Raw genomic sequence first — 15,956 nt, 5'->3', positions numbered from 1 at the left:
GTCCCCCTTGTTCATCACCATCCTAATTTTCCAAAGATGCTTTTTTTCAAGAAGCAACTAGACTTTCTAGTTTTTCTGTGAAGATGTTTTGCTTCTCATCCAAGAAGCTTCAGCTCTGGCTGGATGATGGGGAATGGAAGGATTTATAGTCCCTGCAGACAGCTGGTCATTTGCGTTCTTTTAAAAAGTCATTGAGTCCACTTGAAAGTTTATCCATGTCCTTATGTGCTGCCTGAGTAGCACAGATAGGTATGGAGCCTTCCATTCCCTACCATCCACCCAGAGCTGAAGAAGCTTCTTGGATGAGAAGCAAAACAATCTTCAAAGCAAAACCAGGAAGTCCAGTTGCCTCTTGAAAAAAGCACCTTTGGGACAACCATGACTTCGATGACTTAGAATCTCCATAGACAAAATTCCCACCAGTTTTCACCAGCAGTCATTCTCCTGAGAGTTTCAATTCAGGTACACCTGGATGAAGGAAGTCATTTTACTTGTATGAGATGCAAACAGATAGCAGGGCAAATAAAACATTTTGGTGGCTGATCTTACATTGAAAGGGAGGAAGCTTGTTAGATTGTAAAAGATATTATATGATTAATTCAAGTGTGAATTAATTCTAAATGAATGCACACAACCAGCTGTCTGCAAGGAATATAAATCTTTCCATTTCCCCCCATCCAATCAGAGCTGAAGAAGCTTCTTGGATGAGAAGCAAAACGTCTTCAAAGAAAAACCAGAAAGGCCAGTTGCCTTTTGAAAAAAACCACCTTTAGGACAACAATGACCTGGATGACTGAGAAACTCCCATCCAAATTTTAAATAGGAGCTGAACCAATGGACTTTAAATGAGGACTACCTGTGGATCAATGCAGAGAAATATTCATATTGTGCAATCTAAGACTATCAACCTTACTATCATTGTCAGGTGTCCATAATGTGGCAGTTCCTGAAATCCAGCCTAACAAACATGAGCTGCACTGAGTATGCTTCTTCTTTTGCCTGGGGTGGCTAAATATTTTTTTCCCACAAAGACACCTTTAATTTCAATAAGTAATCCTGCATGATGAGCAAGTCACTGTCATTGGAAAAAGAATATATTCAGGAAGATGGCTACGCTGTTCCTTTCTCTTTCTGTTATCTGAATGCAGGTGGTTTTCAAACATAAAAAATCGGAGCTCTTTCCTTCAATGCACCTGAGGGTTTCTATCTACCCAGAAGGCTATGGCCTGAGAGCCCTTGCTTATAGCTGCCATGACTGATGAATGAATGGGAGATAGTCACTAGCGCTCTCCAAGAAGCTAAATATGTTAACTAATGCTTCTAATGTACAAGGGAACAGCAAACTTTTATTTTTTTCAGACTAAAGGGTTTTGAGTGGAGTTAAAGAAATAAAGCAGTAACACACACAATCTTGAAAAATGTCATTTTAATTTGGCAATACCTTTTATTAAGGCCAGACAAATTGGCTCAAAAAAAAAAGGGTAAGAATTGAAGTGACAGTCTTACGAAATGGCTGGAATGTACAGATAATATTGGCTGTTCCTAGTGTTCAGTTATAATTATTACTCAGGAAGAATGAAATAGTCTCTCCCTGCAGCCCCAGGAGTGATGGAGAAATAAGAAAGATTGAGGTCTTCCTATCAGAAGAGACGGAAAGCATTTGCCGCACAAAAGTAGCAGGTCCTCACTTCAATACTGCAGTGGAAATGTGACTTTTCTTAATGTACAATCTACATTAACCCTTAAGGTTCAGGCTGAAATGCAGTAAAAGCCACGTTGATATGGACAGCACATATTCAACTTTACATAAACCCAAAGGCTAAGCATTAGTAACAAATGTATTATGCTCAATATTGCTATTCTTTTGCTTTCCCAAATGACTTTGATGCGAGAAACTACCCTCTCATTGCCTGACCAGAAATGAAAGGATAATGTTTTTTTTATTAATGCTTATCTTTGGCATTGTTCTGCTTCCTCCCAAGCTCAAAATAAAACAATGGATCTCTTTTTAAAGTCATCTTTGGCATCCATAAATATGAGTGGTGTAGGATAATATTGGTGATGACCATGAATGATTGGCTAGTTGAGCTGTTCTTGGCTTCAAGCATCTTCTCTGAATTATTGGCCTAATCCTAATTCCGTTTAGAAGAAAAGCAAAGTATAAATCACTGAAGCGAGTTCATTTCTTCCTGATGTTTAGAATGCAAAAATGCATTTTAATCACAAGGGCTCTGTCCTTTGTTACTTTAATCTCTCTCTTGTTGGTATTAACTTCCAGTAACTCCTTCTGATCTTCTGTGCTGATGCAAATGTATTTGAGTTGCTGCAAGGACAACAAAAAAAGTGCATATAGTCAAGGCTATGGTTTTCCCAGTTGCAGTGTATGGCTGTGAAAGTTGGACCATAAGAAAGACTGAGCGCTAAAGAATTGAGGCCTTTGAACTATGGTGCTGGAGAAGACTCCTGCGAGTCCTCTTGAGCTGCAAGGCGATCAAACCGGTCAGTCCTAGAGGAGATCAACCCTGACTGCTCTTTAGAAGGCCAGATCCTGAAGATGAAAGTCAAATACTTTGGCCACCTAATGAGAAGGAAGAACTCACTGGAGAAGAGCCTCATGCTAGGAAAGATGGAGGGCAAAAGAAGAACGGGATGATAGAGAAGGAGGTGGCTGGCTGGAGTCACTGAAGCAGTAGGCGTGAGCTTAAATGGACTCCAGATGATGGTAGAGGACAGGAAGGTCTGGAGGAACGTTGCCCATGGGGTCACGATGGGTCAGACACGACTTTGCAACTAACAACAACAACAAACGACAGCAAACAAAGTCAACAAGCCACATTCTTTAATCAGTAGTGCTGAGGGATTTGCAGCCCTGGCTGGCCAAATTTTTCATTGCCACACATGAGCCACCCGTAGAACATCTTATAACTATCCAGATTTAGCCATAGTATATTACTTATGCCTTGTCTCACTGCTTCAGGCCTTTGACAGCTGCTTGACACTAGCTGGAGCCGCTGTGAGGAATTTTGCATCCCAATTTGTATCTTGTCTGCAACTATTAGCAATAACATCCCAGGTACTGACTTAAGTATTGGTGCTGACATGTCCTTGAATGCCATTGTTGAGGTAAGAGAGCAAATATTTTGGCACAAATCTGGGACAACAAGCCAGGTGCTTATACGGAGGACACATGTTCAGAAGCCATTTATGTTTTGTGGTATGGAGGTAAGATCCCAAGATTCCCCCATGTTGGCTTTTCCAGAAAGATTAGCTTGCAGAATCCATTGCTGAGGTGCTATGCGCATAGGATGGGGCTTAGAACAATATTTCTTAAACTTGGTAGTTTTAAGATGCACGGACTTCAATCCTAGGAGATGTTTTAAAATTTATCGATTTCAACTTCCAGAACACGTATAGCAATGGCGATAGCGCTTAGATTTATATACCACTTTATAGTCCTCTCTAAGTGGTTTTCACAGAGTCAGAATATTGCCCCCAACAATCTGGGTCCTCATTTTACCCACCTCAGAAGGATGGAAGGCTTGAGGCTGGTGAGATTTCAACTGCCAAATTGCAGGCAGTCAGCAGAAGCAGCCTGCAGTACTGCACTCTAACCACTGCACCACCATGGCTCATTAAGATATATGGACTTCAAGTGTCAGAAGATACATTAGGTGTGGACTTGCTGACTGGGGAATTCTGGAACTTAAAGTTCACACATCTGAATGTTGACCAGTTTGAGAAAGACTGGCTTAGAAGATATATGAAACCTGAAGCAGATAACGTGTGCAATTCTGAATGTCCTTTCGGTTCTCCATTGTTAAACAGATGCTTAAGCACATGGCTTTGGAATGAAAAATACCAGTGTGAGCACGTTCACAGAAGGTCCCTCCCTGATCTGTTGGAGCTTCATTTGTTTCTAAAGGGGCAAGAGTTCCCACCAGTTCCTCATTTAGACTCTCATAATGGACAACCATTTTTCTGGAACGACATCTCCTGCTTGAATCTAGAAATCCTACGAGGTCCCTGCCAACTCTGTTATTCGGGTTATGAAGAATAAGTATGAATTTGACATGTGGCTGATGTAGGCCTAGTTGAATTGATTCTGCAGTTGGATTTCAATTGCTCAACTGGGTGCCCGGCAGCTTTTTCTCCCAGCATTCAAAAGTGCTGTAGTCCACCTTGGTTGAGCTCTACTTAGTTTGCAGAAAGGGAGTTTAGCTTCATAACACCTGGATAATTATTCCAAAACTTCCCAGGATGCACAGACGTTCTCTTCCAGTCTTCACTTCTAAAGATTTAGATCTTGACCGCTATTTGGAGTGCAGCAATTTCCAAGGATGAAATGCCAGACTCCCAATTAATTAATTTTCCCCCAAACATTGTCCAAGACATATTTTTATTTTGTTTGTTCAGGATGCCTTTGGGAGATTGAAACAGAGCCAGAATTGCTGCCATGTCATCCCCTTCTGAATATTTCAGTGGCTTTTTTGTTTCTGTTTTACAGAGTGTGATTAATCACCCTGTGTTAAGAGACAAGATTTTTGTCTAGCTATCTTAGAAAAACAAGTCAGAGTTTGGTCATTTCTTTTTCTTTCTTTCTTTTTTTTTTAAAAAAATCCATTTTGTGCCAAGAATTTCATAGTTAACATTATGGGGTGATTATTATTTTTTTAGTAGTTGGGACTGTAAAGGGCCAGGAAGTGGAAGTTAAGCACTTTCAAAATAATTGTCTGCTTCTTTATGTTTTTATAACTTGTCTATAAATGGAATTGTGTGTGGTCTACATGATACTATAAAACAGCTTTCAAAGATGGACTAGGAAGTTAGCACCCAGCCCTCTCCTAGAAGAATGAAATATCCTAGGAAACATTGAAAAGGGCAGAATATTATATTTCCCTGGATAAGAAATGGAGAAACATGTTTTTAGGCAGGAAACAGACTCACTCTTAATAGCCCCCACCTTTGTCAATGGGCCATTAAAATGCCTAAGCCAGTCTATTCTACATAACAAAGATCCCCCTTCAGCTCCAGGGTGATGGGAGACATGATAGCATTAGCCCTTTACCCATCTCACCACAGGGCACCTGGGAAGAAGCAATGCTCAACCAAACTTGGACTCAAAACACAGCCTAGAGAGTTGCCCCTGCACGTCCCCATGGGAGTCTGACAACCAATTAGAATGCAAGATCAAGATCAAAGGGCAGAGAGGGCATAAAACCAGGGACTTCCAGCATCTCGCTCTCTTTTTCTTCTTCACTCAACATCTTGAAGCATGTGATCACCTTTTCCCCCAGGACCTCAAACCATGTGGTCCTGTCCCCCGTTAAAACCATCTTTCCAAGCAGCCTCCATTTTTCCAGTGTCTTTTTCCCCATTTGGAACTGAACCCAGAAGGACATTTCTTCCAACAATTGCAAGCATGTTTTTATGTTAGTCGCTAACAGATCTTTTTTTTTTGTTAGACCTGTGACCGAATCAAACTATCGGCAAGTGGGACGAAACGACGTGTATTCATCATTGAGACCATGGGAGGCTACTGTGGCTACTTGGCTAACATGGGAGCTTTGGCTGCTGGTGCAGATGCTGCTTATATTTTTGAAGAAAAATTTGACATTCGGGAGCTACAGGTAGGCAACGCCTCCATCTCCTTCTCATTCACACAGGTGGGCTGAGTCCTACTTTCACTTACTACTATACTCTATCCAGGTGGTCCTCGACTTATGATCGCAGTCGAGCCCAAAAAGTTACGTTGCTAACAGACAGTTGTTAAGCTAGTTTCTACAACCTTTCTTGCCACAGTTGTTAAGCGAATCTCTGCAGATGTTAAGTTAGTAACACAGTTGTTAGGTGAATCTGACTTCCCCATTGACTTTGCTTGTCAGAAGGTTGCAATAGGTGGCCCTGGGACACTGCAGCCATCATAAGTATGAGTCAGTTGCCAAGCATCTGAATTTTGATCACATGGCCATGGAGGATGCTGCAATAATTATAAGTTTTATAAGATTATAAATTCACTTTTTTCAGTGAACTGTTGTAAGTCGAGGACTACCTGTTGTATATTATTATTTGGGTGTGTGATAGTTACATTAATCCGCAATATCTACTTCTTTGGTTACATCGGAGCTGATCTGCTTCTACAACTCATCAGTTCATATAATGCCCATCAAGTGCTAAGGGTTGTGTATATGGTAAGTGTTATGTGATGACTACTGGAAACTTTCCATTTGGATGATCTTTTAAAATGGTACCACATTTTTCAGAGTATAAGACGCAACAAGATTTTGAAAAGGCAAATAAAAAAAAGCTTTTCCAATCTACAGACCTCCCAAAAACGACCCATTTTTTGCAAAAACGGGGCCCGTTTTTTGTCAAAAAAGGACATGCATAGCCTTTAGGAGGCTTATAGGGTGCTCCTATGGGCTAGGGGGGCAAAAATGAGCAAAATGTGGCTCATTTTTTGCTCATTTCTGCCCTCCCCAGCCCCCAGGAGCATTCTGGAAGCCTCCTAAAGGCTATGCACGGCCATTTAAGGGGACGGGGTTTTGGGGGCAAGAAATGCTGTATTCAGTGTATAAGACGCACCCAGATTTTCAACCTCTTTTTTGAGGGGAAAAGGTGCGTCTTATACTCTGAAAAATATGGTATATGAATTTTAATTGGTTCAGAATTAGGTTGTGATACAGGTAGTACAGGATCAATGCAAAGCTCTGTTATTGGCTGCAGAGGCCTTACAGGAAAGCTTTGCCAGCTGCAGACGTTGTTCCTGAAGGCTCTGAGAGCAAAAAGGAGGCTGAGGGCAATGTGTGCAAGTGAGGTCAGTCAGTGGATGACATCACACACACATGCCCCCCCAAAATCAGACCAGGTGCCTTTTTTTGATGGCAAAACAAAAAATAAATATAAGACAGGGTCTTATTTTCAGGAAAACAACAGTATAAATATTTTTCAGGTTTCATTCATTGCAACATCCCCATGATCAGAATTCAGGCACCTGACAACTGACACATATTTATGATGGTTGCATTGTCCTGGGATCATGAGATCATCTTTTGTGGCCTTCTGACAAGCAAAGTTAATGGGGAAGCCAGATTCATTTAACAGCCATGTTGCTAACTTAGCAGCTGTAGAGATTTGCTTAACAACTGTGCTAAGAAAAGGCATAAAATGGGGCAAAACCCACTTGTCCCTCAGAAACTGAAATTTGGGGCTCAGTTGTGGTCATAAGTCGAGGACCACCTGTACTTCACTGGGGGTGGCGATGATAGGTTCGCCAGTATTTTATTAACTTGGTTCATTTTGAGGCCCAAGTTGAAACATGGTTTGAAATGTTTGTGATAGTATGTGAGAAAAAAGGCAGGACTACAAGACACAATTGAGACAATGGTTAGATAAAAGAAAGCTTAAAAGAGCCGAGGTGGCGCAGTGGTTAGAGTGCGGTACTGCAGGCTACTTCAGCTGAGTGCTAGTTGCAGTTCAGCAGTTCGAATCTCACCAGGCTCAAGGTTGACTCAGCGTTCCATCCTTCCAAAGTGTGTAAAATGAGGACCCAGATTGTTGGGGGCCATAGGCTGACACTATAAACCGCTTACAGAGGACTGTAAAGCACTGTGAAGTGTATATAAGTCTAAGTGCTATTGCTATTAATCTGCAATTGGATAGTTGGATAGGTGAAGCAAGAGGTCAGAAGAGACTATCTCTAGTTTCTCAAGGAATAAAGGAGACTGGGAGAGAAATGGGCTTCCAGATTTGCAAGATTCTTCGCTTTCACGCACCTGTGCAGCACTTAAGATTGTCCAAATTCCTTGCCAGTAAGAGTGTCTGATGAGGAGAGGGCAATGGTAGCCAGTTTGTTGAGCTGCCGAAACTACGGCCGCAGGCTTTTCATTTTGTATTATTTATGTGGCTGCAGAACTATAGCAAATAAATGAAAAGATAAGAAGCAATAGGATAACAACATGTACTCAGGATCTCCCTGAAGTATTGTTGGCATGTGTAGGTGGTGGTTTACTTAGAGCTCCTGGAGATCATGGTTGTTTTATTATGTCTTGTAAAAGTTTATGAATTATGAATTGATCAGAAGTCAGATTATGCCTGTAATCACCACTACTACCACCATATCTCCCCCCCTCCCCATCCTCCTCTAGAATTTCTTACAATATGTACAATATGGCTGTTAAATGAAAAAAAAAACCTCAAAGTTGTTGTTAGTTGCGAAATTGTTTCTGACCCATCACGACCCCTATGGTCAACGTTTCTCCAGGCCTTCCTGTCCTCTACCATCCTCTGGAGAACATTGGAGCTCACGCCGACTGCTTCAGTGACTCCATCACTATAGTATACCAAAGTAGTATACCAAATTTAAAAGTCCATGAGAAGATCCACAGCCAACCTCCTTTAGATCTCTAGATGAACCAGGAATCTAAAATTGAAGTTTCTTATTTACTCTTTAAATATTGTTTGGAGAGCCTATAAAATTTTGAATGGATTTAATGTACAGCTAGTGAAAGATAAAAAAAATAGTGAACAGGATGATTTATTCCTTCTTTGGGTTCAAAAGAAAGACATGATGTTTTTATCAGTTTGTAAGAAATTTTCTCAGTTTGGAAGAAATAGAGACTCAGTTTGTCTTTATTTTGCAGGCCAATGTGGAACATCTGACTGAAAAGATGAAAACCAACATTCAGCGAGGCTTGGTACTCAGGTAAGTGAACATTCATAGGTGTAATTTTCAGGTCAAATGAAAGTGGTACCCAACATGTTGTAGGGACAAGAGAGGCAAATAATTTTTCAATATAAAGGAATAGATTTCTTCTAAAAATCATGAAAAAGTAGAAGCTTAGCCTTTGGCATTTCGTAATAAAGGATGTTGGGCATAAGCACATCAAAATCAGGCTTTAGAACATCCATAAATCTAAAGCTAAGCATTTCCAAAAATTACTATGAGAATATAATTTTCAGGGAGACAGAAGGGGAAAAAAAAGATCCATCTTTTATAATTAATAAGTGTGATGGATATCCTCATAATCCAATTCTGTTTATTGACTCAGTTCAAAATATTTAAATGGCTTCCATTCAACAGGGTATTCTTGTTCAGGACAATCTGAGCATATTCGTTTGAACCTTCAGATTTTTGGGGGGAAAACTACCTGCTCAAAAGCAAAATTTAAATCGTTCCACAGGTTTAACTGAACCGTGCTCAGAATAACATTTCAGGGTGATTTATTTTATTTTTTTGCTCAAACCCAATATTTAATTTTAGTTTAATAAAATTGTCAATGAAACTACAATGAAACTCCTTTTCTTATAACCATTCATTCAATGATCATTTGTTGAAGTTACAGTGGCGCTGAAAAAAAGTGACTGTTGACCGTTTTCATATTTATGAGCATGGCAGCATCCCCGTGTTATCCAAATTTAAATGCTTGGCGATGGCATGAGTTTATGATGCTTGCAGTGTCCCAGGCTCATGTGCATTTGGCAAGCTAAGTCAATGGGGAAGCCAGGTTCACTTAACAACCATGTTGCCAACTTAACAATTGCAGGGATTCACTTAACAACTGTGGCAAGAAAGATTGTAAAATGGGGCAAAACTCCCTTAACAACTGTCTTGCTTAGCAATTGGTTCATTTGTGGTCGTAAGTCGAAAATTACCTGTATGCAGGTTGAGTTTTTCTGTTATCCCAACCCATTATTTTTGAAGTACACTCCACAATAAATCAGAAACAAAGCCCACCTTTTGCTCTGGAAAAGTTGCATACTCGGGATCTAGAGCATATTAGCGAGGTCTACATATAATTGATGCTTCAACGGTTCCTGGCTGGCAGAGGAGACAATATCTGACTGGATCATTAAGTAATTCCACTTCAGGGAAGACAGAACTTGCTCTTAATCCCAATTCCTTTCCTTAGCATCAGAAAGTTGTAGCTGAAGTATTGCCATTTATAAGGTGAGATCTCTCCTTTTTTTTCTTGTTTCCTCTTATTTCAGAACAAGTTTTTTCTCAACCCCAGCTTTAAGATGTGTGGACTTCAACTCTCAGAATTTAAGATGTGTGGACTTCAACTCCCAGAAGATGTAGACTTCAAATTGAATTTTGGGAGTTGAAGACCACTCATCGTAAGGCTGCTAAGGGTTGAGAAACACTATTTTAGATGTTGTTCAATGATGCATGGTACACAGTGTAAAAAGAAAACAAGACTGTAGGGTGGGCAGGTTGACCTCTTTCAATCACAAGGGTTGCCCCCTGTGCTCCCTTGGCAATATCCCAGATTGGTCAGATGCTGATACCTAGTTGGGTTTTTTTCTACTTTGACTCATGCTCATTTTGTGGCCAGTCTTCTCATATGCAAAGAGATAAACGTATCTCATGAAGAGAGGATGTAGATGTAGAAGTTGATAATGTCTTCAGCAAGAGTGAAGAATACACCCGAATCAATTATTTATTCTGAAGAGCGATTACCTTGTAAACTGACATTTGCTCTGCTTTTTTTTTTGCTCTTTCAAGTTAGGCAGTTTGAATGGGAAACAGTAATGGCATGTAAGAAAGACCTTAAGAAACGAGATGAAAATTGCTTCCTAAAGTATGGTCAAATCAGAGAGGCCATATCCCTCAGCTGAATAATGGATGGAGAAAGAGGTTCAGAGGGAACCTTCCCAAGCTTCCCAAGCTGTAATGGGGGTGGGGGAATTATAGTTTCAGACTTGCAAGATTGATGTCAGCCTTCACAGGTAGATGAGGCAGGCAATTAGACTAGATGAGCTAACTATACTTAAATAATAAGGCTGGCAGCTCTATTATATTACATCAACTGGATTTTGCAAGTTTGAAAACACAAATCTCCCACCATCTGCTTTATAATCTGTGGTCCTTTCTGAGCCTCTTTCTGGCTGTCCTCTCTCTCCAAGGTCTTTCTCACCTACCATTACAGAAGCAAACCAGAAATCCCGTTTCACTCTGTGCAGATGTACAGTAGTATAGAAAAACAAAACTATGTCAAATAAATAAGCCGTGCTTTTTGGGGATTATACAGGAATGAAAATAGTAGCGAGAACTACACAACTGACTTCATTTATCAGCTCTATTCGGAAGAAGGCAAAGGGGTCTTTGATTGTCGAAAGAATGTGCTGGGTCATATGCAGCAGGTGAGAATGGTTAAGTACTCCAGAGGGGGACAAGAGGGTTTGTTGGAATGCTTCTTTTAACCCAATAATAGCAATGCAAATGGCCCTTATAGGTTGGAGCCATGTGCAAAAGCAGCTACACTTTCTCTAACTCTTAATAGCAGGTAGAGTGTCCACTTCCAGTCTGCAGAGTAGATCGCTGTTAGTTGATGCTGCTGCTGCTTAATTTAGCGTGAGAGAAGTTTAATATCCTCCAGTAATTTCAGTCCTTTTTGTTTGAGTAGCAGCTGTTAAGTAGATGTAAGGATTTCATCACTGAACAGAAGGCATTCTACTAAGCTTCTGTGACTTTATCCAGGTCCTAGCTGACATAAGGAACCCAAAAGAGGTAACTCTTTAAGAGACCAGATGCCAATATTTATTAAGAAAATAAATCAGAAGAAATGAAAGTTATCACTGTAAATATTCTATGACCCATATAGCCACAGTGATGATCTGATCGTGATTTTTACTGAAGTAGTGTATTTCTCTAGGCTGTATGTGTTGATTGGCTAATTTAATTGTGTCCTTTAAATTCTAGCACTCAAGGTGGCTAACAAACTCTGGAAAAGACATTAAAAGTTGAAACATTAGTGGAGCCCGATAATTTATTTCTTCGAGAGAGCCATGGTGGCCCAATGGTTAGAATGCAGTATTGCAGGCTAACACAGCCCACAGCTTGCAGTTCGATCCTGGGGGGGCTCACGGGTGACTCATATGACTTTCAAGATCAGTAAAATGAGGACCCAGATTGTTGGGGGCAATGTCCTGACTCTGTAAACTGCTTGCAGATGGCTGTAAAGTTCTAGGAAGCATTTGGTAGCCTAAATGCTATTGCTATTGCTTGCTGACCTCCAAAGTTATCAACAGCCAGTGCTGCTGGGAATTGCAAAAGTTGAAGTTTCTAGGATGGTTGGGGATGGGGGATGGGGACCAAGTTGGAATGAGGAATGAAGAACGCAAATGCATAATCCCCTGGTGGAAAATACAAATGCACTGGACCAGTGGTGAAATTCAAATTTTTTTTTTTACTACTGGTTCTGTAGGCATGACAGGGGAAGGATATTGCAAAATCCTCATTCCCACCCTACGGTGGGGCCAGCCAGAGATGGTATTTGCTGGTTCTCTGAACTACTCAAAATTTCCGCTACCGGTTCTCCGGAACCTGTCAGAACCTGCTGGTTTTCACCCCTGCATTGGGCTATGTCTCATTCTGTGCCTAAATGTGAGACAATGAATCTTATGCAAGTATAAAATCGGAAAGAGTCTCGTAGCACCTTCACATATTAACTTACTTTATTTACAAACAAAGCAAGTTTTTTTTTAAAATTACAGGGAGTCCTTACTTATAGCCATTTGTTTAGCAACTGCTCAAACTTACAAGTGTGCTACCAGGTACATTTAGATGAACGTGGTTCTTTTCTTACAGTTGTGCATTTTTCTAACTCATAAACACATCTTCCTCATTTTCCCACCCCGCCCTTCAAAAAAAAAAATCTGAAATACAACTTCATTGTTAAATTGTGTTGATTTTCACAGGGTGGCGCTCCTTCTCCCTTTGATAGAAACTTTGGGACAAAAATAGCAGCAAAAGCTTTGCTGTGGATTTCGAAGCAACTGAAAGAAAGCTACCGAAGAGGTAAAAGAAATGTTAGATGCCTTTCATGGCCTGGTTTAGTGAACCAGCTGCAAATTGCCACTAGACCTGGGAAGCAGGGGGACCATGATTAGAAATTAAATGGACTTTTAACATTATTTTATTATTAAATTTATATTCCACCCATTTCATTGATAAGGCAGCTTCTGTGGGAAAACAACCAAGCTCAGAGAATGCCAAAGACCTCCTCAGTTCAACCCTGAGCTACACAAATATTCTCTTTTATTTTCTGTGTCATAATATCTAATAGAAATGTCCATGAAACGAGATAAGGAACTTTATTTCGAATCCAAAGCAGACCTGTCCCATTCTACAAGTTCTGTTAGAACTTTTCAGATTGGCTAAAATTCAGCAGAAAAACAAAACAAAACCACAGGATATTTTGATTATTCTGGCTTTGGGTCAAAATAAAAATCAGAAAGAATCCAGAGTGGTTGAGTGTATCTTCCCTCTTCTCCACCTCCCCCCCCCCACTAGCTATGAGTGGACCCATCTGGCTCTATTCTGGGTTTGGTCTTCCCTCCAATCACCTCTGCTGATGTCCCAGCACTGGCTCATTTTGTGTCTATCTTCTCCTTCCCTTCTTCCCCTGCTTCTCTCAGCATTATTATAGAACACATTCTCTCCATTCCGTTTTACTTATGGACCAAACTTCTGGTTTAGCCACAGGGCACCTATTTTGTGCATAGAATATTTCTCACATTTCTAATATTTTGTATTCAACTCAGGTTTATAGAATCAGGACTTTTTAACTATGCAGATACCCATGAATGCAGACCCATTCACTTGCGCACAGAACAGGGGTTTCTTTAGAGCAGGGGTGTCCAAACTTGGGAACTTTAAGACTTGTGGACTTCAACTCCCAGAATTCCCCAGCCAGCCATGCTGGCTGGGGAATTCTAGGAGTTGAAGTCCACAAGTCTTAAAGTTCCCAAGTTTGGACACCCCTGCTTTAGAGAGCCAAACTGGCACAGTGGTTAGAGTGCAGTACTGCAGGCTACTTCAGCTGACTGCTAGCTGTAGTTCAAATCTCATTGGCTCAAGGTTGACTCAGCCTTCCATCCTTTCGAGGTTGATAAAATGAGGAGCCAGATTGTTGGGGGCAGTATGTTGACTCTGTAAACCACTTAGAGAGGACTGTAAAAGCACTATAAAGTGGTATATAAGTCTAGGTGCTATTGCTATTGCTTTACAGTGCTGTTGAGAATAGTTGTGGGGGATAATTTAACCTTCAGTGTACATTAAATGTAGCTGCTTGCATGTACAAGGGCTAAAACATCAAATATGCTTCTTTAAAGCAGCCACAAATGAGTTAAATTATGTTTGAGTGGTATCCGATTCAGTTAGCTAACCTTTCATTAGCTCAGGAAATCCAAGTCAGCCATCCTGGCAAGAGTCCTGGGCAGTGGGGAGGTAGGAATAAGAGGATTAATTGTCTTCAACTTTGGCTTGATTGATCTCCAGCTAAACACTCACCAAACAGGCTGACTGTTTTATATAGGTGAATTCAAGGTTGCTGTTGCTTGCAACAATGCTGAGTTTTGTAGCTGATAATCTGGATCAACCTTTGAAACCAGAGGTGGTATTTGGCAGATTCTGACCAGTTCTGGAGAACCAGTAGCAAATTTTGAATGGTTCAGAGAATACCACCTCTGACTGGTCCCGCCCCCATCTGTTCTCTGCCTCCCGAGTCCCAGTTGATTGGGAAGAAATGGAGATTTTGCAGTATACTTCCCCAGCCACGCCTATCAAGTCACATCCACCAAGCCACGCCCACAGAATCAGTAGTAAAAAAAATTGAATCTCACCACTATAATCACTGATGTGGTCAACAACTATGATAATTGGAGGGATGGAACTGGTTAGCCAGCGGATATGGAAAACTGTGCTTGTACCAAAGATTTATTTCCTTGCTGACTTCTTATTATAGGACATTACTTCAGTTGAGAGATTTGCACTCTAACAAAGTTTAAAATTTAAAAAGAAACTATATTGAGGTGCAACAGAGGAGTAATAATCTGAAGACTGGCCATCAAAAAAATAAAGTCCACCATAGGAAGTGTCTTTGTGTACATCAGAGGCCTTCTGGAACAGCCAGATCTGAATGACTTCTATTATCTAGAGCAGTGTTTTTCAAGCTTGGCAACTTTTAAGATGTGTGGACTTCAACTTCCAGTAGCATGCTTAACATAATAACAGAGTTGGAAGGGACCTTGGAGGTCTTCTAGTCCAACCCCTGCCCAGGAAGGAAACTGTGTACCATTTCAAATAAATGGTTGTCCAATCTCTTCTTAAAAACCTCCAATGATGGACTTCTCACAACTTCTGGAGTGAAGCTTTTTCATTGTTTGATTATTCTAACTGTCGGAAATTTCTCTTTAGTTCTAGGTTGTTTCTCTCCTTGATTAGTTTCCATTAGCTTCTTGTCCTGCCCTCAGGTGATTTGGAGAATAGCTTGACTCCCTCTTCTTTGTGGCAACCCCTGAGATATTGTAACACTGCCATCACCTTCCACCTCCCCCCAGTTCTTTTTGGGTAATTCTTTGTTGAATGTTTCTAATTACTTTGGAATGAGCAACATACAAGTAAGATATTGGGACACTGCTGTCACGTCTCCTCTGGTCCTTCGTTTCATTAAACTAGACATACCCAATTCCAGCAACCGTTCTTTATATGTTTTAGCCTCCAGTCCTCTAATCAACTTTGTTGCTCTTCCCTGCACTTTTCCTGGAGTTTCAACATTGTTTTACATATATCTTCAAGTTGTCAAGTTTGAAAAATATTAAGTTTATAGAATGCCCTTTTTATGTATCTGGAGCTTTTAATCCTAGAAAATGTTATGGAATTCTATAAAATTGCATATTTGTTAGTTAGATTTATGTCCTGCCTCGCATTCAGGAGCTTAAAGTGGCATGTAAAGTCCCCCCCTCTCCTCCCCCAACAACCCTGAGTCCCATTTAGAGTTGCATATAACTGGCAATATCCATCAATGCATATGCTGCAAAAGGGTTAATGAGTAATTGAAGGCTGCAGAGGACTGCAGAGAAGACAACATAAAAACACCTGACAGATCCCAACCAGGTACGGTTTGTGGTAGTGCACGTCCTGTGTGCTTATTGGCTGATCTGAGCTCCTGTTC

At 40.6% G+C, this 15,956-nt stretch overlaps 1 protein-coding gene across 2 annotated transcripts in view; it reads left to right on the top strand.

The window, feature by feature from the left end:
- Positions 1 to 15,956, top strand: part of PFKP (phosphofructokinase, platelet) — a 93,794-nt gene that overhangs the window by 71,961 nt on the left and 5,877 nt on the right. The window contains exons 17-20 of one of the 2 annotated variants that reach the window (XM_081970907.1): positions 5,463 to 5,627; positions 8,640 to 8,701; positions 11,031 to 11,142; positions 12,700 to 12,799. In XM_081970907.1, coding sequence (XP_081827033.1) covers positions 5,463 to 5,627; positions 8,640 to 8,701; positions 11,031 to 11,142; positions 12,700 to 12,799 — 439 coding nt within the window. Of the gene's footprint in view, positions 1 to 5,462; positions 5,628 to 8,639; positions 8,702 to 11,030; positions 11,143 to 12,699; positions 12,811 to 15,956 lie in introns of both variants that reach the window. The other variant, XM_081970906.1, reaches the window with a different exon arrangement.

This window comes from Natrix helvetica, assembly GCF_964273705.1.
Source record: "Natrix helvetica genome assembly, chromosome: Z".
Lineage (NCBI taxonomy): Eukaryota > Metazoa > Chordata > Lepidosauria > Squamata > Natricidae > Natrix > Natrix helvetica.
This window is presented reverse-complemented; position numbering and strand designations above follow the sequence as displayed.